The sequence below is a fragment of the Dipodomys ordii genome, unplaced genomic scaffold (assembly GCF_000151885.1).
Source record: "Dipodomys ordii isolate 6190 unplaced genomic scaffold, Dord_2.0 Scaffold107, whole genome shotgun sequence".
NCBI lineage: Eukaryota > Metazoa > Chordata > Mammalia > Rodentia > Heteromyidae > Dipodomys > Dipodomys ordii.
This window is the reverse complement of record NW_012267323.1, coordinates 4,142,832-4,165,973: the sequence shown is the minus strand read 5'-3', so window position 1 is coordinate 4,165,973 and position 23,142 is coordinate 4,142,832. Positions and strand designations below refer to the sequence as shown.

Below are 23,142 nucleotides of genomic sequence, written 5' to 3'. Positions count from 1 at the left end.
CTTGAACTCAGGGCCTGGTTGCTGACTTTGAGCCTTTTGGGCTCAAGGCTAGAGCTCTACTACTTTGAGCTGTAGATCCACTTTTGGTTTTTGGGATGGTTAATTGGAGAAAAAGAGTCACAAGGACTTTTTCTACCCGGGCTGGCTTAACACCTCGATCTTTACATCTCAGCCTCCTGAGTAGGATTACAGGCTTGAGCCACCAGTACCTGGCTAGCCTTATCTTTATTTAGCAGTTTTTGATTGCTGCTTTTCACATTTAATAATTTAGTTTCACATTTAATCTTTAAATATTCTTCCTTCCCTCCTTCCTTGTTTTCCCATCTTCAACTTAGGGCATCATACTTGCTAGGCAAGCATTCTATCACTGAGCTTATACCTCTAGGGCCAACGTGGCCCCCCCCCCCCGCCCCCGCCCCTATCCCTTTTGTGCTGGTTATTTTTGATGTGGAGTCTCCATTCCTGTCCAAGCATGTGCCTAGACTGTGATTGGTCTATTCATGCTTCCTGTCATAGCTGAGATGACAGGCATGTGCTCCACGGTGCCAAAACTGCAATGCTAACAATCTGTTGGACTCTCCTGCCTAGGCTGGCCTAGAATTTTGATCCTCCAGATTTTTTTTTTTTTGGTCAGTTGTGGAGCCTGAACTCTGGGCCTAGGCACTGTCCCTCAGCTCTTCAGCTCAAAGCTAGTGCTCCATCACTTGAGCCACAGCACCACTTCCAGCTTTTTCTGCTTATGTGGTACTGAGGAATCGAACCCCGGACCTCATGCATGCAAGGCAAGCACTTTACCATGGAGCCACCTTCCCAGCCTGATCCTCCAGATTTTGAGTAGTTGACATTACAGGTGTGTGCCCTGGCAACCAGTTTTTTTTTTTTTTTGCTGGCTTTATTTTTTTTTAGGGGGGGGGCGGTGAATGGGTGCCTCATCAATTAATGAGAGTGGGGTATTGAAGTTTTATTTATTTATTTGTTTGTTTGCTTGCTTGCTTGTAGATCTCCGTCTCCTAAATAACTAGGATTACAGGCATGAGCCAGCTGACAGTTTTTTGTTTTATTTAATTCTCTCTCTCTCACACACACACCAGCCCGGGCACTGTCCTTGAGCTCTTCAGCTCACAGCTAGTGTTCTACTACTTTGAGCCACAACGCCACTTCTGGCTTTCTGGTGGTTAATTGGAGTCTCACAGACTTTCGTGCCCAGGCTGGCTTTGAACTGCGATCCTCAGATCTCAGCTTCCTGAGTAGCTAGGATGACAGGCCCAAGCTACTGATGCCGGGCTTGAAATTTCTCTTTACTACATGTAAATCCTTTGTGTGGAGTCATTAGCTTTTGAAGGAGACATGTTACTTTGAGATTTGTGATTTTTTTGGTTATTCTTGTTAAGATTTATGCACCCGGAGCCATCTTTTGGTGGAGGGGATTTCAATCTCCTGTGTCCTTTTAGTTGGTGGTTTCTTACAACTTATGTTTCTGTAATGTCTGGGTTGTGGTATATTTTCTTGTTACTAGATCGGGGGGGGGTGTGATTCAGTGGTACAATAATAATTTTCATTGCTCAGAACTCTTCTCCACTCAGAGTGAGGAAACTTGGCTACCAAAGCTATTGCAGTTGATAAACCGCAACCTTGTGTATGTGGCAATCTCTAATGAAGACTAGTCACTACCACCGCTCTAAGCTTTAGATGAATATAGAAGCAAAGTGTGTCTTCATCTAGGAAGATCTTAATTAACTAGGTGGTAATAGGTAGAAGATAATGGCATAACACTAATGCATAATATTAGGTATTTGGTTATATAGGGAAAAATGGAATGGACGGTAAACTTAATAGGAGAGGTTAGTGAGAAAGTTGATGAAAATGTGATTTAAAATGGGATATTGAGAGCTGGGCGCCAGTGGCACATGACTGTAATCCTAGCTATTCAGGAGGCTGAGAGCTGAGATTGTGGTTCAAAGCCAGCCTGGGCAGGAAAGTCCGTGAGACTCTTATCTCCAATAAAACACTAGAAAACTGGAAGTGGCGCTGTGACTCAAGCAGTAGAGTGCTCGCCTTGAGCTGGAAAGTGCAGGGACAGCGCCCAAGCCCAGAGTTCAAGCCCCACAACCAAAAAAAAAAAAAAAAGGGGGATATTAAGGGCATGCATGAGGTCCTGGGTTCTATTCCTCAGAACCATATAAAGCAGAAAAAAGTTGAAAGTGGTGCTGTGGCTCAAATGGTAGAGCTGAAGAGCTGAGGGCCAGTGCCCAGGCCCAGAGTTCAAGCCCCACGACCGACCAAAATAAAATAAGTGGAATATTGAAAGACAGATGTCATGGTTCAGATACGATGACTATGGAGAAAAGGAAGGTAAGGAGAAGTAGAACTAATGAGAGTGGCCAAATGGCTTATACTAAACAGGAGAAACTAAAAAGTAATGGTCTATATTAGATGTATAGAAAAAAAATCAATACAAGCAAATGATTTTTTTTTTTGTCGATCATGGGGCTTGAACTCTGGGACTGGGCGCTGTCCCTCAGCTCTTCAGCTCAAGGCGAGCTGTGATCCTCAGATCTCAGCCTCCTCAGTAGCTAGGATTACAAGCATGAGCCACCAGTGCCCAGCTTGCAAATGATTTTTTTAATGTATGTGACTTGATAGGGAGTATCAAGCCTTCCTCACCCAGCACTGTGAGGCTTCCCAGATCGCTGCCTCTGACATTTTAGCCAATTATGTAGCTTCCCATAGCTTAAACATCTTGGGTGGTGATGATGGGGGGGTCCTATCAGACTCTCTTTTGTCTCCTCAGTCACCTAGATAGACCCATTGTCATGAAGTCCTGGAGCTGTGCTCACTCCTTTTTCCAAATGCCTGAGTTTCTAATTGGCCCTCTCCAGCTGTCGTGTTCTGAGATAAGGGGAGCCACAGAATGCCCTTCTTCACCAGGGCCAGCCTCCCACACTGGGCTGGTAGCTGCCCCACACATTCCCCTGCTGGAATGAAAGCCTGTGGGTTGTGCAGGCTTTTCCTGTAGCTGGAATTGGTAGTGTCTGGTTTGCTTCCTACTGCATCCTTCAGTTTTCTCCCCCCCTTCTTCCCCCCAGTCAGGTAACTGGCTTGAAACTCCGTGCTGCTTTTCTTTGCTGAGTTTATTTCTCTCTTCCTGCTACTCCACTACCTCCTTCATGGTTTCGTCTTCTCTTCCTCTTCACAGTTACCAGATTCTTCTGGCAGATGCTTTTATTTTTATTATATTTATTGTTGGTCGTGGGTCTTGAACTCTGGGCCTGGGCACTGTTCCTCAGCTCTTCAGCTCAAGGCGAGCGCTCTACCACTTAAGCCACAGCGCCATTTCCAGGTTTTCTGCTTATTTGGTGCTGAGGAATCGAACTCAGGGCCTCATGCGTGGCAGATACTTTTAATCTGCCATCTTGCCTTCAAAAGTCATTTAAATGAGAAAGAATCCTGAAGTTTATGAAGGTTTCTATGTTGAGAGAGAAATTTTAAAGGTTCTAGAGCTGTAAGCATGATGGTGCACAGTTGTAATCTTAGCACTGGGAGCTGAGGCAGGAAGATTTCTCATTAATAACCATCTGGCTACATAGCAAGTTTGAGGCCAGCCTGGAATATGTATAGTGAGACCCTCATCTTGAAAAACAAAACACGAAACCAATCGAGGTGGAATTAGCATTTTTTATTTGCCTTTTTCTCAAAGAGTGCAGCTACAATCCCTGTATAAAATGCATGAATTAGGTATTTGAATGCTCTGAAAGACAAATGGTAGCAGATGGATTGGAGAAGGAAAGGTGAGCTCAAATTAGCAGTTAACTCGCATTGAGTCTCCTGAGCTACCTTCCTCCTTCCCCCCAATGTCAATCATTGTGGAATGACTTTTTTTTTTTTTGTCCTGGGATTTGAACTGGGGGTCTGGGCAGTGTTTCTGAGCTTCTTTTGCTCAAGGCTAGCACTCTACCACTTGTGCCCCAGCACCACTTCCAGCTTTTTTTTTTTGTGGCACTAAGGAATTGAACCCAGGGCTTCATGCATGATAGGCAAGCACTCTGTAGTAGTGACATTGTCTGTAGATGGGGGTGGATTTTTTTTTTTTTTTGTCGGTCATGGGGCCTGAACTCTGGACCTGGTCCTGTCCCTGAGCTCTTCAGCTCAAGGCGAGTGCTCTACCACTTGAGCCACAGAGCCACTTCCGGCTTTTTCTGCTTATGTGGTGCTGAGGAATTGCACCCAGAGGCTCGTGCATGCAAGGCAGGCACTCTACCACTGAGCCACCTTCCCAGCCCGAGAGTAGATTCTTGCATTTGTCCCAAGAGCATGTCTTTTTCGGTACAGGGGATGGACTCCAAGGTTCTGGGCATGCTAGGCAAACACACAGTACTTAGCACTGCGCTGCTTACCCGCTCCTGAAATTCTGGGTTTGAATGTGTAGAATTCCCCTAGACTTGTGCATGTACCCTCTATGTGGGATGAGTCAGAGTTAGAGGCACCTTTAGCAAACTTGGCATATGACTGCCTCCCCATCACTCTTGCCTAGTGCCCTTTACCTTCTGAGGCTGTAAGTGTGGCTTGATCCGGGCTTGGCTGCCCCTAGGCTTCATAGAGCTGTGGTATCCTCATTCTAATAGCGTTTTGCCTTTCACATTCAACTCTAATGCGGATTCCTAATAACAATAATCTCCTTTGTTTTTGCTCATCGTGGGGTCTTTTGCAAAGGGAAGGACAGGCTTGCTTATCATTTTTATGTAATAATCTTCCACTCTAGCCTCCAGGGTAACACTGTTCCATGCCCCTTTAAATTCAGGAAGCCTCAGCCGTAGATTTTGAGCTGAAGCAATCTGTAAGTGTGGGGCAATATAAGAAAAACAGGTTTTTGGTTCAGGTTGGGAAAATTTTGCTTCAGAATAGTTTTGCATTAAAATTGGAGCAGAGGTGGATAGCGTCTCCACTTGCTAGGTTCAGGTAGGAGGACTGTGTAAAGAATTAGAATTTAGATTTGTTTTCCAAGTGCTAAAATAGGAGCCATTTTGACGCGTGGCTCATGTGGTAAAGAGCCAGTCTTGAGTAAACAGCCAAGTGAGAGCACAGGGCCCTGAGTTCAAGCCCTGGTACTAGCCAAAAGAGAGGGAGAGACAGACAGCGTGAACAATTAGTGTAATTTATAAAGATTAGTGGAAGTGCTGGCTCAGTAGTAGAGTGCTTGCCTCGCATGCATGAGGCCTTGCATCCAATTCCTCAGCACCATACAAGCAGAAAAAGCCGAAAGTGGCGCTGTGACTCAAGTGGTAGAGTGCTAGCCTTGAATTAGTGGAAGTCAGAAAGGTGTTTGACTAGAGAATGGAAGTGAATTAGATAGCATTTGCCTCATTCCTAGTTGTTGTTGTTGTTTTGGTGTGTGTGTGTGTGTCTTGAACTCAGGTCTTGAACTCATTGCTTGGGTGTCTCTGAGCTTTAGTGCTGAAAGCTAGTGCTCTACCTCTTGAGCCACAGCTGTACTTCTGTCTTTTGTGTTTGTTTGTTTTTGTTTTGGGGGTTGGGTGGGGTTGAGGGGCTGTTTTACTTGGAGATAAGTCTCAAGTACTTGCCTGTCCAGGTTAGCTTCAAACCTGTGAACCTCTGATCTCAGCCTCCTGAGTAGCTAGGATTATAGGTGTGAGCCACCAGCCCCTGGCTTCATTCCTGCTTCTGAGTGAGCTGGCCAGCAGGGGAGGCTCCCTCCTGGGTGCTGATGTGTGTGGAGGACAGGTCCAGGAAGGAAGCTGGCATTAGGATCTCACTTGCCTGGAAGGCCTGGCCTTGGGAAATATTTAAGGGAAAAGGTGTGGACAGCCATTTCGTGGTATTCTGTCTTCAGCGATCCTCTTGGTAGTGTCTCACTGTGAGTGAACATCTCCTTTACCTTTGTTTTTTCTCTAGGGGCAGGAGGGGGAGTAGGTAGCACAGGGGCGCGCAGGAAATTGCTGCCTCTGTATTCACTAGGCAGTTACCGCCGTGGCAGGTCCTCTGAGTCTTGGACCAAACACATTCCAGGTGAGCCACTTGAATGATGGAGCATTCGTGAGCACATTGGCTCAGAGCTGCGGCAGCTGCCACCTGTGGCTCTGCTGCCTATGTCGGATCTCCTTAGAAGGCTCCAGGACTGGACAGTTCCACGTGTATTTAAGTGAGGGCTACTCCCCTTGGTTTGTGAGTTAGTGAGGTTATGACTCCTTTGGTTTCTCATTTCTGGTTTTGACACTTGAGGAGTCATCTTTTTGGCCTGGGTTGCCATCAGTAAACGAAATCAAGCCACGACACATGTCTGGGCAGATTCCCTGGAACACAGACCAAAGAAAGAGAAGCATGGAACAGGAGAAGATTGAATTTGGATTCCATCAGAGAGATCAGTCAGGAACAGAATTCCACATCCCTGAAGTTTTCTATTCGATTAGATAGGTTTAAGATTCTTTGTTGGCAAACGACAGAAATAAACTTCGAATATGTTAAGCTCCCGCCCCCCCCAAAAAAAGATTTATTGCTTACTAATTGGAAAGAAAAGTTAATAAGCCAGTCTTCATAAAGGACTAGAGCCAGCACAGCCTTGGGATCTTGGGAACTTCTGTTGTGTTGACTAAGTAACATCAGTACCCAGGCCCTCCTTTCTGTTTGTAAGTCAAAGCCTCAGGAGTAGGAGTGAGGCCTGGCTGGTATGACTGACTGGCCGAATCCTAGGGATGGAGTGGGTTTCTGCGAGCCGTAGCAGGCTGCTGTTACTCAAAGAAGGGACACCTGCTAAGCAGGGGTGAGGGAACAGACCTCTGTCCTCAGAGCTCCGAGAAAACCACTGTGAGAACAGGACAGGAGCTGGGACTTCAAGCTAATGTCACTGACTCCTATTTCAAGTGCCTGAGGGGTGTGTGTGTATGTGTGTCTGTGTGTGTGTGTGTGTGTGTGTGTGTCTGTGTGTTATGTTTTGTCGGGGCTTGAACTCAGAGCCTGGGTGCTATCCCTGAGGATTTTTTTCTCTCAAGACTAGCGCTCTACCACTTTGAGCCATAGCACCACTAATGGTTTTTGGTGGTTCATTGGAGATATGAAGTCTCACGGACTTTGCTGCCAGGGTAGGCATAGAAATGGGATCCTTAGATCTTAACTTTTTAAGTACCTTGGATTACACGTGTGAGCCTCTGATGCCTGGTGTTTTTATGTTGAGAGTTGCCATACTAAGTTTAGTTCTTTATCAATAGTTGCTATGAAATAAGTATGTTTTGGAAGACACTTGCCTTGCAAAAAATTTTTTTCCCACCTCCAAAAAAAATTTTTTTTTTTCTCACTGGGTGCCAGTGGTTCGCATCTGTAATCCGAGCTACTCAGGAAACTGAGATCTGAGGATTGCAGTTCGAAGCCAACCTAGGGCAAGAAAGTCCATGAGACTCTGATCTCTAATAAACCACCAGAAATTCAGAAATGGATTTTTGGCTCAAAGTGGTAGAGCACTAGCCTTGAGCAAAAGAGCCCAGGAGTAGCATCTGAGTCCAAGCCCTACAACTGACCAAAAAAAAAAAGGCGAGAAAAATGCCCCCGTGGGGAGTAGCCTTCTAGAAATGTCTAAAACTGGGTTTGGGGAAGTAGCTCAGTGGTAGGGTGTTTGTGCCCAGTTTGTAAGGTCCCGAGTTTTGTTTTTTGTTTTTTTTTTTGGTCCAGTCATGGGGCCTGGGCGCTGTCCCTCAGCTCTTCAGCTCAAGGCTAGTGCTCTACCACTTGAGCTACAGTGCCACTTCTGGCTTTTTGCTTATGTGGTGCTGAGGAATCGAACCCAGGGCCTCATGCATGCAAGGCAAGCACTCTACCACTGAGCCACCTTCCCAGCCCAAGGTCCCGAGTTTTTAACCAGAGCCAGAAGGGAAGTTCCTTGGTGGTTTTGGTTAAACCAATGAGAGTGATCTGTACTCACTTGCAAGGTTAAACCAATGAGAGTGATCTGTACTCACTTGCAAGGTTCCTGTGTGTGTGTGTGTGTGTGTGTGTGTGTGTGTTGGGACTCACAGTGACTGTACTCACTTGCAAGGTTAAACCAATGAGAGTGATCTGTACTCACTTGCAAGGTTAAACCAATGAGAGTGATCTGTACTCACTTGCAAGGTTCCTGTGTGTGTGTGTGTGTGTGTGTGTGTGTTCGTTCGACAGGTGTGTTGGGACTCATGTCTCCTGACCTAACATGTAGTCATCCTGAAACTGTTCCGTAGCACATAGCTATAACACCTTCCCCTGGCAAGCTTGTTCACAGAGACAACTTCTCTTGGTTAATCGGCTTCTCTCTCTTCTGGTCAGGTCCTTTCAGATCATGTCCATAGTCAGTGGTGTCCAGCATCTGCCAGGCTGATCCATGGTCACTTTCCGGGATGGCAGCAAGGTGACTTCAGCTGAGGATGACCCTGACTGAAAGGCTGCGGGAGAAGATATCTCAGGCCTTCTATAACCATGGGCTGTTCTGCGCATCGTACCCCATCCCCATCATCCTCTTCACGGGACTCTGCATCTTAGCCTGCTGGTATGTGTCTGGCTGACCTTCAATACCTCTAGGGACAGTAGGTGTTCTGCACTTCACTGCTACCGAGTCCATAGGGGGAACTTTGGCTTATTGGAGGTGCACAGCTCCAGTCTTGAGGAATTCGGCCAATAAAATAAAGTAGTCCAGGCTGGCTTCGACTCCGTAATTCACCACACTTGTTGGCATCACTAGTATAGTGTATCAATTTGTAAAAACTTTTAACACAGTTGAAAGGTATGATCTTTTCCTTCCTTTCTGTTTCCTCTTTCCTTTTCTTCCCTCCCTCCCTCCTTCTCCTCTTCTTTCCTTTCCTCTCCTCTCCTCTCCTTTCCTTCCTTTCCTCTTCCTTTTCCTTCCTTCCTTCCTCTCCCCCTGCCCCCTCTCTCTTTCTCTCTTTCTTTTTTCTTTCTCTCTCTCTCTCTCTCTCTTTCTTTCTTTCTTGGACTGGGTCTGTCCCTGAGCTTCTTTTTTTTTGTTGTTGTTGGTCGTGGGGCTTGAACTCTGGGCTTGGGTGCTGTCCTTGACTCTTCAGCTCAAGGCTAGTGCTCTACCACTTGAGTCACAGTGCTACTTCTGGCTTTCTGAGTGATTTATTGGAGATAAGAGTCTCATGGGCATTCCTGCCTGGGCTGGCTTTGAACTGCAATCCTCAGATCTCAGCCTCCTGAATAGCTAGGATTACAGGTGGCTTTTTCTGTGTATATGGTACTGAAGGAATGGAATCCTAGGGCTTCATGCATGCTAGGCAAGCGCTCTACCACTAAGCCACATTCCTAGTCCCAGGCATGATCTTTTCATTCTGTGCATGACCCTCCCCCCAAAAAAACAAAACAAAACAAAAACAAACCCATCTCCTTTCTGTGTGCTGATACTGGAATTTGAACTCGGGGTGTTGTATTCTCACTTGGCTCTTTTGCTTATAACTGCCACTCTACCACTTGAGCCATGCCTCTACTTCCATTTTTTTTTTGCCAGTCCTGGAGCTTGAACTCGGGGCCTGGGCACTGTCCTTGAGCTTTTTTGGCTCAAGGCTAGCACTCTACCACTCGAACCACAGCACCACTTCTGGCTTTTCCTGTGTATGTGGTACTGAGGAATGAAACCCCAGGGCTTCATGCATGATAAGCGAGCGCTCTACCACTAGGCCACATTCCCAGCCCGACTTCCATCTTTTTGCTGGTTAATTGGAGTCTTGGGTTTGTCTGCTAGGACTGGTTTTAAACCGTGATTCTCAGACCTTAGCCTTCTGAATGGGAAGGATTATAGGCGTGAGTCACTGGTGCCTGGTTTCATTTTTTTCTTCCTGACAGTGGAAGTTTCCTTTAGTGGCTGATGAGTAGGCCTTCAAGTGTTGCAAGCATCCATTTGAACACCAAAGTTCCTTGGACACACTTTTGCAGGTAACCTCTAAGACTGGCTTCTCTGCTCTTTCTCTTATGTTCATGTACAGACTGGTTTTGTCTCTTGTTGATTCATGGAGCCTGCCAAGGACTCCAGTGAGAGTCACAGATGCCCTTGATTCTTATCTGGCTTTCCCAGGGTCACATAGAAGTCTGAATCCTGGCTAGTAATAACGTCGAAAAAAGAGGAGCTTGATTTAATATAAGATTTGCTGACCCCCTGGGACTAAAATGCCAACAGCTATGCACAGAGCCAACCTTATTCTTTTCTCTGGAAAGAATTCTAGGTTCCAGGATCACCGTACATCTGACATGTATAGACATTTCCAGTGCCACGGGGGTAGGATGGCTCAGGACTGAGCGTCCTGTTGAGTTCTCTGTAAATGAGCCCAAGTTCGTCCGCCATTAGCAGTCGGAAAGGTGAACGCTATTGAGTACATCGTGCTGTGGGCCATCTAGGTGTGTCAGGCATATAATGAAATGTGATTCTCATGACTGAGGGGACCACCTCAGGAAGAGGCCCAGTTCCAGTATCAGTAAACAGACATTTGCTTGATCCACACAACTGAGATGGGGAAACTGAGGCCCACCTGCACCATTGGCATCTGACACCCAGTCAGTGTGGCTCGGAGTGGAGAACAGTATGTAAACTTTGCTAAATTGTGCATGTGTGAGATAACGTATTTGTAGCAACATATTCTAAATGATGGCTTGAGGGTCCCCTGAGGACCCAGCCTTTCCTTTGTTTTTCTCTAAGATAACTGACCCTTTGTCTTTATTTTTTGGGTCCAGTCGTGGGGCTTGAACTCTGGGCCTGGGCGCTGTCCCTCAGCTCTTCAGCTCAAGGCTAGTGATCTACCACTTGAGCCACAGCGCCACTTCCGGCTTCTTTCTTATGTGGTGCTGAGGAATTGAACCCAGGGCCTCAGGCATGCAAGGCAAGCGCTCTACCACTGAGCCACCTTCCCAGCCCGACCCTTTGTCTTTAATGTTAGACTTTTCCAGGCCTAGCATCTAGGCCAAGGCAGAGGATCTCAAACTTGAGTGAGTGTCAGAACCACCTCACTTCAGAGTTCCTGAGGTGTCAGGTCAGGGTTCAGGGTGGGCCTAAGAATTTACTCTGGCAAGTTCCAAGGCCTGGAAATCACATGTTAGGAAGCACTAAGCTATGTCTCTCTGAAGTTCTGCTTCATTGCCTAGCTAAAAGTGTAGTCTTTTTTTTTTTTTGGGTCCGGTCATGGGGCCTGAACTCTGGGCCTGGGCGCTGTCCCTCAGCTCTTCAGTTCAAGGTGAGCGCTCTACCACTTGAGCTACAGCGCCACTTCCGGCTTTTTTCTTTTTGCTTATGTGGTGCTGAGGAATGGAACCCAGGGCCTCAGGCATGCAAGGCAAGCGCTCTACCACTGAGCCACCTTCCCAGCCCTGTCTTCTTTTATTCTAATTTCGGTCTTTTTCTTTTTTCATGTGTGTGTGTGCGCGCGCTATTTCTGAGGTTTGAACTCAGGGCCTGGGTGCTGTTCCTGAGCTTTTCTTTTGTTCAAGGTTGGCGCTCTATCACTTGAGTCACAGCTTCACTTACGTGTTTTTGGCAGTCAGTTGGAGATAACAGTCTCATGGACTTTTCCTGTCTAGCCTGGCTTTGAACTGTGATCCTCAGATTCATCCTCCTGAGTAGCCAGGGTTATAGGTGTGCAGGCTTATTCCTTTTGACAAAATCACACTCTGTAGCCGAGGCTGGCCCTGAACTTGAGATTTTCCTGCCTCAGCCTGATGAGTGATGGGATTTGGGGCATGTTGTCACCTCACCTGGCTTATTCTTTTTCTCAGTTTGTGTTGGCACTTTCGGCATTGATTGGCACTCATGTTACCTTGTGTTGAAGAGAGTGAGATGTGTGTAGCAGCTGCGTGGGTACAGTTGCATCTTCTCTTTTGATTGAGTGCTTTGACATCACACAAGAGTTTCAAAATGCACTGTCCTTGCCTGTGAGATATTCAAGGAAATGAAAGCTAGCTGGCCTTTGACTCAGAGGCCTGAGAGTAACAGACTCCACGAGCGTGGCAGAGCCAAGCCTAGGCAAGATCTGCCTAGACAGAGAACAGAATCCTTCCGAGGTGAGTGGTCCTTTGTAACAAAGCAGGGCAGAGAGCACAAAGGTGGCTTTGTATGCGCCTTAATCCAAGTGCATGTGGCAGACCATGATAGGGACACATCCTGGTGTGACCCACGGCCACCGAATTACAGCATAGCCAGTGTAAGCGGAGGAGCTGGGGGCACTGACCCAGTGAAGTCCTTTGGGAAGAATTGGCGGCTGCTTTTGGCCTTTTTAACTCGTGATACAGTTGTACTGGAGAATCCATAGATTCTGGACCATTTTGTCCAGGGGCCTAGAAATCCCTGATCCAGAGATAAAATGTTTGCGATCATCTTCCATCCTGGGAAGCTGTTTGCGATCATCTTCCATCCTGGGAAGCTGTTTGCGATCATCTTCCATCCTGGGAAGCTGTTCTGGCTGGAGCAGCTCCCTCTGTCAGAGCCGTGTTGTCGTGGGATCGCTCACCTTCCGTTGTTTCTCCGATGAGGCGTTTGTTCAGCTTGAATGTCCCTGCTGGGATGAGTACCCACCTGGATGGTAGCAGTACTTTTTGCTGATCCCCAACACCTCCACTGGGTGAAATGAACTCCAGAAAATGAACAGAGAGCCAGGACTCGAGGGGATGGTGACCAATGCAGCTTAGGTCTGTGCTTTTCTCCAGGCAGGAGAGGGAGAGTCTGGGCAGTGAGTGAGTGTGTGTGTGAGTGTGTAACTGAGTGACCAGATATGACTGCAGACGACTTCAATGCTGAACCTTACAAGGGAGCCCTAGTTTCCTGGCTTCGGCCCCCCCTCCCCCCTTGCACCAGGCTGCTCTTTCCTATGGGAAAATATGATGAAACTTGTAGCCAATAGTCACTGTGGCAAGAAGTATCTGTTTCCATTTCCTAGAGGTCAGCCCACAGGGACCCGAGGTGCGTCCCCTGCAGCTGACCAGAAGGCTGCTGGTGCGCCGCTGTGGCCTGTCCTCATAAGTGTGGGTACACACAGGGTGAGCGACTGAGCGTGTGGATGTCATCCAACTGCAGATAGAGAGTAACGTGCGCATCACTGAATCATTTGTGATTTGGGAGCGGCTGCTTGTGGGGAAGCAGGTAGATTGTAGCTTGGAGAGGAAGTTGGAGTCTTGAGGCTGTACTGAACTTCAGGCAGGATGGCGGATCCTTTGGGTGTGGCTCCATTACCATTTCTTTTCCTTGGCTGGTAAGCAAAAGGATCCTGGGAGCAGGATCTCTGGTCTCCTGGCCAGAAAGTTCCAGAATCTGTGCATTCTCTAGTACTGCTTTCTCATCGTTCAGGCTGAGGCCGGACATATCGGTTGTGGTGGCCCCCACTAGTTCTCAGTTTGCTCCGTGATCACCAGGAACCCTAGGGGGGGGGGGTCACACACCAGGAGTTGTGTGAGTTCTCTTTTTGGCTGCTCACATGGCCCCTCTCTGTTTAAACTCATTCAGAGTAGCTCAAGGACAGCTGAGCATACCTTTGGTCTCTGCCCTGAGTCTCAGACTCAGGAGAAGCCAGCTTCTTGACACTACTCTGTGGCACTGACCAGTCAGCATTCCAAAGCCACAGGTTACCCATGGCCTCCCAAGCAAAGCCCATAGAAGATCAAGAACATTCAACATAAAACTCCTCAGAGGATATTCAGCCTCTCTCTATCCTTCCTCGATCTTGTATTGATCTCCACTAAAGAGTGTGGTGGTGTTGGTGTGTGCGTGTGGGGGGGTGTATTTCCCTTCCCTGATGTCTTCCAAGAAGATTATCTCTGATATTTCTGATCATTTCTGAAGTTGCTTTCTGCATGTCTCCAGTGACTCCCGCGTTTCCCATTAGAGGTGACTGGAGGTTGAGAATGAGGGGAGTGCATAATGTACCTCATTCCTCAGAAAGCAGAATATAATCCCAGCCATTTGGAAGGTGGAGATAAGAGGACTGAAGTTTGAGGCCAACTGTGTAAAATGTTAGTGAGATCCTATCTCAAAAACAAGTAAGACGTGGTGGTTCACTTTTACTCTCAGCTACCTAGTAATTGTCCTAAGGAGGATCTCTGTTCAAGATTTTTGCCCAGGCAAAAAGCCTAACACCCTATCTGCAACAAAGCCAAAAGAGCTGAGGGTATGGTCAAATGGTAAAGTGCTTGCATCCTTGAGTTCAAGCCCTTGAATGACCAAGAAGAAGGGGGGGGGGTTGGGCAATCAGAGTGTCATTCTGATTCACTGCTCTGTTACTTCTGGTTTGCTTTATAGCTTTGTTTTCTTTCATGATTTAAAACGATAACCCTCCTAATGTTTACAAGTCAGTGTTAATGGACAGATAATGTAGAGGATCTAATGTGTAATGATAGCAGTCTAAAGGGGAGAAGAATGGACTGCACGCATGGAGTGTTTGTACTCAGCTGGAGCGGAGTTTTTCGACTTTTAGTTGTTTGTCCTTGAAGCTTCCCGATGCCTTCTTCTCACACCTGCCATTGGACCCCTCTGTAGCACCGCTATTCAGACAAGATTTCAGACGTGAATTGTAATCCCTAGGGTAACCACAAAGAAAATAGATTTAAATACAGAAAAGGAAAGAAGAGAATCAAAATGACATACTAACAAAAAAAAGAACCAACCAAGCTAGGTATTACTTCAGGTTGGCTCATGCCTAGAATTCTACCTATATGAGATTGGGAAGAGTGTAGTTCAGACTGGCCTAGTGAAATGGTCATCTCAACTAATAGCTAGATTCAGTGTAGCATGCCTGTTATCTCAGCCACCTGCAGTATAAGATTGGGAGGATCTAGGTACTAGGCAATCCTGGAGGCAAAAGTTCAAGAGACCTAATCTCAAGCTGGGCGTCATCGTCTGTGCCTGTCGTCTCAGTTAGGGTGAGAAACATAAAAGGGGGATAGAGATCCAGGCTGGGTAAATAAATGAGGCTCTCTCTAACAAATGACTAGAGCAAAAAGGGTTGGGGGGTATGGTTCAAGTGGTAGAGTGCTTGGCCTGGCAAGTGTGATGCAAAGCACAGCCTGGAATAATCTGGCCCTACTTTTACAGGGCTTGAATTGTTTCAAGGAGAACCTTGGGTCTGGCCTGAAGTCTGCTGCTCAAGACTCTACATGCTTCTCTGATTCTTCCCTCATTACCCAACTCCACTGCGCCAGAGATCCCATCTGTCTTGTTCATCTCTGAGCCTTGCACAATAATCTGGCCCTGAGGTGGTACTCAACCATTTATTGAAAGAATGACTATTGAGAAAAGCCACCATGCTAACTAGTGCTCAGTCGCTTGGTGTGACAACCTCAGAACTGGACAGAAAACCATTTCCAAAAAGAGAGGAGCAGATTACCCCTCAGGCTCCAACTGCCAAGGGAATCGCAGAACCTTTGTCTCCCCTTCTGTTGAATGTATCATGTATCCTATCCTACACTGTAGGTGACTGCTAACGGGGAAAGTTCAGATCTGGTGCCTTGTGGGACCCAACCCAAGCAGACCTCCCCCAGAGACGCTTCCGTGTTGTTTCACTGGACTAGTGTGGTGTTTGCAGCTTGCTGCTTGGGTGTGAAATTGCCTTCGCTGGATGACTCCATGTTGAACATAACCAGCAAACCAAACAGGGCTGGAGGTGCGGCTCCAGTGGTAGAACATTGGCTGAAATCAACCCCCAACTCTGTCCTCAAGTAACAAAGCACAGTAAAGTTGTAAATGTCCAATGGTAGAGGACTTGCTTAGCACGCACAGGCATGTGCGCATGTGCACCTCTGCATGTATACACATACCATCATACACACTGAGATACCACCTCCCACGGCCTCCCCTGCATGGTTAAAGCCAAGTAGACAGATAATATCAAGAGGTGGCAAGGGGCCTTGGAGTGTGGCTCAGGTGGTACAATCTCTTCCTGGGGCATACTCGGCCTTGAGTGCAAGCCTGTGGTCCAATCTCAAAAGACTTGAGTCCTGGAAGATTGTGGTTTGAAGCCAGCCTGGGCAGAAAAGTCTGTGAGATACCATCTCCAATCAACTAGAAAAATGACAGACTGGAGATGTGGCTCAAGTAATAGAGCATCAGCCATGAGAAATAGCAGAAGGCCCCTGAGTTCAAACCCTGGTAACAGCAAAAAAATAAAAATAAAAAAAATACTGACGATCTGCTCTATGAGCCCGTGTGGATGAATCTAGTGGTGAAGATGCAGTTGAAAGCAGCAAATCACAAAAGAGTACATAGTAGAATGTACTTTAAATAGGTAAAACTCTTAATTTTACTTCATAAATAGGTAAAACTCTGGGCATGGTGACTCAAGTCTAAAATTCTTGGCTATGTGGAAGGTAAAGATGCTGGGTTCTGGTGGCTCATGCCTGTAATCCTAGCTACTCTGAGATCTGAGGATCGTGGTTCAAAGCCAGCCTAGACAGGAAAGTCTGTGAGACTCTTATCTGAAAGCACCAAAAAGCTGGAAGTGGAGTAGTGGTTCAAGGGCTGGAGCACTAGCCTTGAGCCGAAAAGCTCAGGGACAGCACCCAGGCACTGAGTTCAAGCTCTAGTACCAGCACCAAGAAACAGATCAAGGGGTGGAGAATCGAGGCCAGTTTGGCCAGGAACGTTGATAAGACTTGATTTCAGATAATGGCATGAGCCTGTCCTCATCCCCAGTGACACAGGTAAGCACACGTAGGATGGTTGCAGGCCAGGCCAGCTGGGCATAAAGCAGATAACCAATGCTGATCACATTGCTCAGATGGTGGAGTGGTTAGTGAGTGAAAAGTCTAGCAAGGCCCTGAGTTCAGGATCATCCAAAACAGATCAACCTAGGCTTGGGGGTATAGCTCCGTGGCTGAGCACATGCTTAACATGCACGAAGAAGCTTTGGGCTCACACACACAAAAAGGTCAAACTAAATTTGTGATGATGATTATAATGGTGTTAATGTTTGGAGGTGGGTGGGGTGTATGTCAACTGGTAGTGGGTCCCAGGCTACCGTTGAAGGTTCTGGAAATACTCCCAGCTTGCTCTCTCTGGTGGTTACAGGGGTATGTAGGGAAAGTCATTGCTCTCTATATCTATGCTTGCCTGCTCTTCTTGCTCTTGTCATCCTCCTGCTTCAGCCTCCTATTCAGGTGATTGCGGAATATTGAAAACATCATCTAAAGAGAGATGCCTAAAACAAAAATGCACATCTGTTTGCCAAGTTATTCTTGTGAAGGAAAAACCTTGGGCCAGTCATCTTGTGCTACATAGTTTCCAGAGTCTGTCCTTCACATTGCTCAGCTATCTAAATCACAGTCTATCTGGACTTTGAGTCTTCTCCCCTCCCCCAGAGTGCTTTTTTCTTTTCTTTTTCCTTTTTTCCTTCCTTGGGTGCTGTCCCTGAGCTCTTCAGCTTAAGACTAGTATTCTAGCCGGGCACTGGTGGCTCACGCCTGTAATCCTAGCTACTCAGGAGGCTGAGATCTGAGGATCGTGGTTCAAAGCCAGCCCGGGCAGGAGCGACTGTGAGACTCCTATCTCCAATAAGCCATCAGAAAACCGGAAGTGGCGCTGTAGCTCAAGTGGTAGAGCGCTCGCCTTGAGCTGAAGAGCTGAGGGACAGCGCCCAGGCCCAGAGTTCAGGCCCCACGACCGGACCCCCCCAAAAAAAGAACAGTCCCTGTAGTGTCAGCAGGCATCCACTTCTCCTCAGGCACTCGGCACGGTGGCACTTTGTGCAGGAAGCCCACCTGGCTTTCTGGTATGCAGCCCCAGCTTCTCCTCTGTGCCCTGTACTGGCCTGTTGGCATTGTATTCCCTTCACGTTTATAGACACCTATGTTTTGCACATAGTAGATGCTCACAAAAGGGTTCGTAGTGGATAAAGAAACAGGCTTAGGTAGGAGACAGCAAGCCCGTGGTTTTCCTGTAGCAGGGTAGAAGAGAAGCAGGTGGCACCAAGTTGAATCTGAGCCTGGAGGTGTAAGCGCTACCCCAGCAGCGGAGCCATTCCTTTGGAAGCAATGGCGGTCTAGGGCGAGTACAGCCGGATGAGCCGGTGGCTTCCACACAGGGGCCTGCGAGCCTCCCGCCTGCACTGAGGTGCCCTTTCCCTCTGCCCCATTTCTCCTACAGTATGTGGGCGCCCCCGTGGCGTACATCCAGCAGATATTTGTGAAGTCCTCAGTGTCTCCCTGGCACAAGAATCTCCTGGCAGTGGATGTGTTCCGCTCCCCTCTGTCCCGCGCCTTCCAGCTGGTGGAGGAGATCCGGAACCACGTGCTGAGAGACAGGTAGCCCTCTCTGCGCGACATCTCTCAGCAGCCTTGTGGCTTCACTGCGGCTGCCTTTCCCCTGTCAAGACCCCAGTTTGAGCCCTGAGCTCTGTCCTCATAGCTCAGACACAGCAAGTGTCTGTGGATCTGACAGATGTCTGCTGGGACCTCAGGCCATCGTGGATCACCGTCACATTTTACTTAGTTAATGGCTTTTTGTGTGTGCGCTCCGGGACTTGAACTCGGGGCCTGGGTGCTGCCTCTGAGCATTCTTGCTCAAGACTAGTCTCTCCCATTATGTAACATCTCCACTGCCAGCTTTTTTGGTGTTTAATTGAAGATAAGTCTTTGCTGCCCAGGCTGGCCTCCAACTTTGATCCTCAGATCTCGGCTTCCGGAGCAGCTGGGATGACAGGCGTGAGGCTTTTGACAAGGGTTTTGATCAGTTAGCTAAGTCCCTTGGTAGGCTGTGCGGCCACAGAGCCTGGTGCTGAGCCCCTGGACGTACGTTCGCTGCCGCCCTAACCACCTGCAGCCACCAGGGGGCACGTGGGAGCCGTGTCAGGAGCACGGGGACGGGCTGTGCTGGCCTCGGCTGGAGGTGTAGCTGGGGCCTCCTTATGTCTCCTGCACAGCTCCGGGACGCGGAGCCTGGAGGAAGTGTGCCTGCAGGTGACCGACCTGCTCCCAGGCCTCAGGAAGCTCCGCAGTCTCCTCCCTGAGCACGGCTGCCTGCTGCTGTCCCCTGGAAACTTCTGGCAGAATGACCGGGAGCGCTTCTACGCGGACCCTGACATCATCGGGACCATCCACCAGCATGAGCCCAAAACCCTGCAGACATCAGCCACCCTCAAAGGTTCCCCCGACCCGCGCCTCTTCTCCCGAGACTTGGCCGTGGCAGGGCAACGCCCCCCTCCCGGCGTGCAGGCCCTCGGGGTGGCCGTCATGTCCCGCCTCTGCTTGCAGACCTGCTGTTCGGCGTGCCCGGGAAGTACAGCGGGGTGAGCCTGTACACGAGGAGGAGGATGGTCTCCTACACCATCACCCTGGTCTTCCAGCATTACCATGCCAGGTGGGGCGGCGAGGGGGAAGGGGGGATACAGGGTGCTCAGAACGAATGCTTGGGCTCAGGCCCAGGCCTGAACATTTCAGGGAGGCCATGTGCTGTGTGTGTGTGGGGGGGGGGGTCTGTGGGCGGGGTGTATGGGTGTGGAGGGGCAGCAAAGGAGGAGCTGGTAGTTTGAGTGTCCCGGGCTCTCCCCTCCTTTCCCCTCCACCCGGACATTTTGGAGCCTCCTGCGGCTCAGGTGTTCCCCGTGGGGCGCTGCAGGTGACCTTCACAGAGGCCAGCGCCCTGGACGTGCCCCTGATCAGCTTCCCCAAGGGCTTTGGAGAAGGAGCCAGGGTATCTTCTAGAAGTTTCTTCCCAGCATGGGGGAATCGGCCTGGGAATATTGCTCAAGGGGCAGGCCCTGAGTTCAAACCCCGCTACTGCCAGAATCAAGCCCACATGGGAGGATGGTGACCCCTGGCCCCTCCCAGAGCGTCTCCTCGTTTCTAGCTTCCTGGGGAGCCTGCGTGCCCGGCTCATGCTCCTGCACCCCAGCCCAAACTGCAGCCTTCGCGCCGAGAGCCTGGTCCACGTGCACTTCAAGGAGGAGATCGGCGTGGCTGAGCTCATCCCCCTGGTGACCACCTACATCATCCTGTTTGCCTACATCTACTTCTCCACACGTATGTCCACCTGCATGTCCAACGTGGAGCTCACGGGTGTCTCCCTGGAAAGATCACCAGAATCAGGGCCTCCTCCCTAGTGTGGGGCCGCGGGGGGGTGGGGGGAGGAATTCCTCCTAGCTCTCAGGTTCCCTAAACCCATGGGTGTCTGTGACCCTGAGAAGTGAAATGCCCCTGGGAATGCTTTTCTTTTGGTTAAACCCTGGGACTCTTCCCCTCCTCCTTGTCAGGGCCTAAGCTTAGAGGGACCAGGGGCTAAGCCCCGGACCCCTCGATGTTCCTTCTCTGCCCACTAGGCAAGATCGACATGGTCAAGTCCAAGTGGGGCCTGGCCCTGGCGGCCGTGGTCACGGTGCTCAGCTCGCTGCTCATGTCTGTGGGACTCTGCACGCTCTTTGGCCTCACGCCCACCCTCAATGGCGGGTAGGTCCCTGCAGGCCTCGCCGGGCCATGGGGTGGGCCCTTCGGCCACAGAGCCTCGCACATCTGCACTTGGCTTCCCTGGCTTCCCGTGCCTTCCCCTGGTTAGCTTTGATCTTTAACAGGTACGTTTCTACTGGGCACCGGTGGCTCATACCTGTCATCCTAGCTACTCAGAGGCTGAGATCTGAGGATTGTGGTTTCAGAGCCAGTCTGGGTAGGAAAGGCCGTGAGACTCTTATCTCCAACAAACTACTCAGAAAAAGCTGCAAGTGGTACTATGGCTCAAGTAGTAAAGCAAAAGAAGTTCAGAGACAGTGCTCAGGCCCTGAGTTCAAGCTCCATGAACAGCACAATAAAAAAATGTACATTTTCTTCCTCTTATCTAGTTTATGTTCATGTTTGTGTTGTGTATCTAAATACAGTATATTTAAATGTATATGTAATAGTTATGGGCATGTACAGAGTAAGCATGTAAATGCACTTATGTGTATATGTAAGTATGATTTGCACGTGTGTTTTAAGCATATCCACAGGTCTGTTTGTCCACTTTTTTGTGTGTGTCGGTCATGGGACTTGAACTCTGGGCCTGGGCGCTGTCCTCAGCTCTTCAGCTCAAGGCGAGCGCTCCACCACTTGACCCACAGCGCCACTTCCAGCTTTTTTCTGCTTATGTGGTGCTGAGAAATCAAACCCAGGCCTCATGCATGCGAGGCAAGCACTTCTACCACTGAGCCACCTTCCTAGCCCTTGTGTACTCTTTTGGTGGGTATATATGATGGTATTAAGGCTTGAACTCAGGACCTCTTGCTCTCTAGCTTGGCTTTTTCACTTAAGGCTGGCACTGTGCCACTTGAGCCACGCCTCCACTTTGGGCTTTTCTGCTGATTAATTGGAGAGAATATCCTCACAGGCTAGTTTAGTTTAGAACTGGAATCCTCAGATCTCAGCCTTCTGAGTAGCTAGGATTATAGGCGTAAGCCACCGGCACCCACCCATTTTCTGTTTTAATGTTAACTGCCTCATTTGGGGGTGATGGTTCACATCTATAATCCCAGCTACTCATGAGGCTGAAATCTGCCTCTGCCTCCTTCAAAGCCAATCGGAGCAGACAAAACCCCTGTGTCCAGTTAGCCAGCAAAGAGCCAGCTGACGAGGCAGGGCCCCGCTGGTAGAGCTTCTGCATGGGCCTTGAGTTTTTCACTTGAACCAGAGCATGAAGCCCCGAGTTGAAGGCCCCAGCACTGACACTTACATGTAAAGGGGCATCCTCTTTTTTCACTGTTTACTTTGTGTTTGACTCTTCTGGGTCTGGAAGCCCCTCCCTGTGTTCATCTTTGGATCTTTGGCCTAAGCCAAACCAAGCCCCTGCCTGCCTTGCCTGTCTGTGGTTAGTGGCGGAGTGGCCTGTCTCTCACCCCAACCCCCAACCCGCCAGTGCTCGAACGAACTTCCAGCCAGGCCTCACCCTAGGGAGCAGTGCCTCGGTACCGTTTCTGTTGCTTTCCTCGTGGTCGAACACCCGGACACCCACTGTCTCTTCTGCGCCCATCACCTGCGCCCCGCCTGCCCCCCCCCCCACAGCAGCCTCCCTTCCCCTGGTCACAGCTCAGCCATCCCCCCAAGTGGGAGGTTGCGCAGGCCCAGACTTGAGGGTTGGGTCCCACCTGCCATTAGTTCTGGTGGCTCGGCCTGGCCTCGGCAGGCATCATTCTGCCAGCCAGCAGTATGGTGGGGCCTGACAGCTGGGCAGCGCAGCTGGTGGTGCTCTCTTTCGGGGCGAGGGGTGGGAGCCCTGGCAGGCCCAGCGAGCCTGGCGCGAAGCACCTCACCACCCGCCATCCTCTCCTTCCTGTCTCCCTGCGTCTCCAGAGAGATTTTCCCATACCTCGTGGTGGTCATTGGCTTAGAGAACGTGCTGGTGCTCACCAAGTCAGTGGTCTCCACCCCTGTGGACCTGGAGGTGAAGCTCCGGATTGCCCAAGGTAATGCAAAGTGGGGCGGGGCGGGGCAGCTTTGCACACACCCCCCAGCCTCCTGAGCGAGGTCCCCGTGACCCCTGTGCCCTGGTGCCGCCCTCCGCAGGCCTAAGCAGTGAGAGCTGGTCCATCATGAAGAACATGGCCACCGAGCTGGGCATCATCCTTGTGGGCTACTTCACCCTTGTCCCTGCGATCCAGGTACAGTGCCAAGGCCCACGGCTGTGCACACAGGGCAGGGTGCGCCTGGCCGCGGTGACCTGCGGGACAGGCTGGCTCACCACAGGGTGCTCGTGCTCCAGGCAGGCGCAGCCCCGTCACAGGGCCGGGGGCGCGGCCAGGCCCGCCAGCCTTGGGCCCTGCCTGACCTGCCCGGGCCTGCAGGCCGGTGGCTGTGTATTTCCCGCAGTCCTGGCCGTTAGCGCCGCTGTAGCTTCTCCAGCTTGTGGTAGAGGCTGCGTTGCTGCGCCAGCCATGCCCGGGCCGCGAGACCAACTGCAGGGTGGAAAGCTTCCAGCAACTTCATTTGGCCTCTTGGGCCTAGGGACGGCTGAGGTCTCCCACTTCTTCCTTTCGTCTGCCGTGGGTCCAGGGCGGCGGCGGCCGGGAAGCTCGGGGGGGGGGGTGTCGGCTGGAACGGGGGGCCGCCGGCCCTCGCTCACGCCCTCCCCCCTCCAGGAGTTCTGTCTCTTCGCCGTCGTGGGCCTGGTGTCTGACTTCTTCCTCCAGATGCTGTTCTTCACCACCGTCCTGTCCATTGACATCCGCC

At 49.8% G+C, this 23,142-nt stretch overlaps 1 protein-coding gene across 1 annotated transcript in view; it reads left to right on the top strand.

Annotated features, from left to right (window-relative positions):
* The window catches only part of Scap (SREBF chaperone), a 43,125-nt gene that overhangs the window by 15,857 nt on the left and 4,126 nt on the right, over positions 1-23,142 (top strand). Inside the window, exons 2-11 of the mRNA XM_013028068.1 lie at positions 8,305-8,524; positions 16,652-16,659; positions 18,021-18,258; positions 18,876-19,096; positions 19,207-19,312; positions 19,802-19,974; positions 20,271-20,397; positions 22,267-22,379; positions 22,480-22,574; positions 23,052-23,139. Coding sequence (XP_012883522.1) covers positions 8,403-8,524; positions 16,652-16,659; positions 18,021-18,258; positions 18,876-19,096; positions 19,207-19,312; positions 19,802-19,974; positions 20,271-20,397; positions 22,267-22,379; positions 22,480-22,574; positions 23,052-23,139 — 1,291 coding nt within the window. The 5' untranslated portion in view covers positions 8,305-8,402. The remainder of the gene's footprint in view (positions 1-8,304; positions 8,525-16,651; positions 16,660-18,020; positions 18,259-18,875; positions 19,097-19,206; positions 19,313-19,801; positions 19,975-20,270; positions 20,398-22,266; positions 22,380-22,479; positions 22,575-23,051; positions 23,140-23,142) is intronic.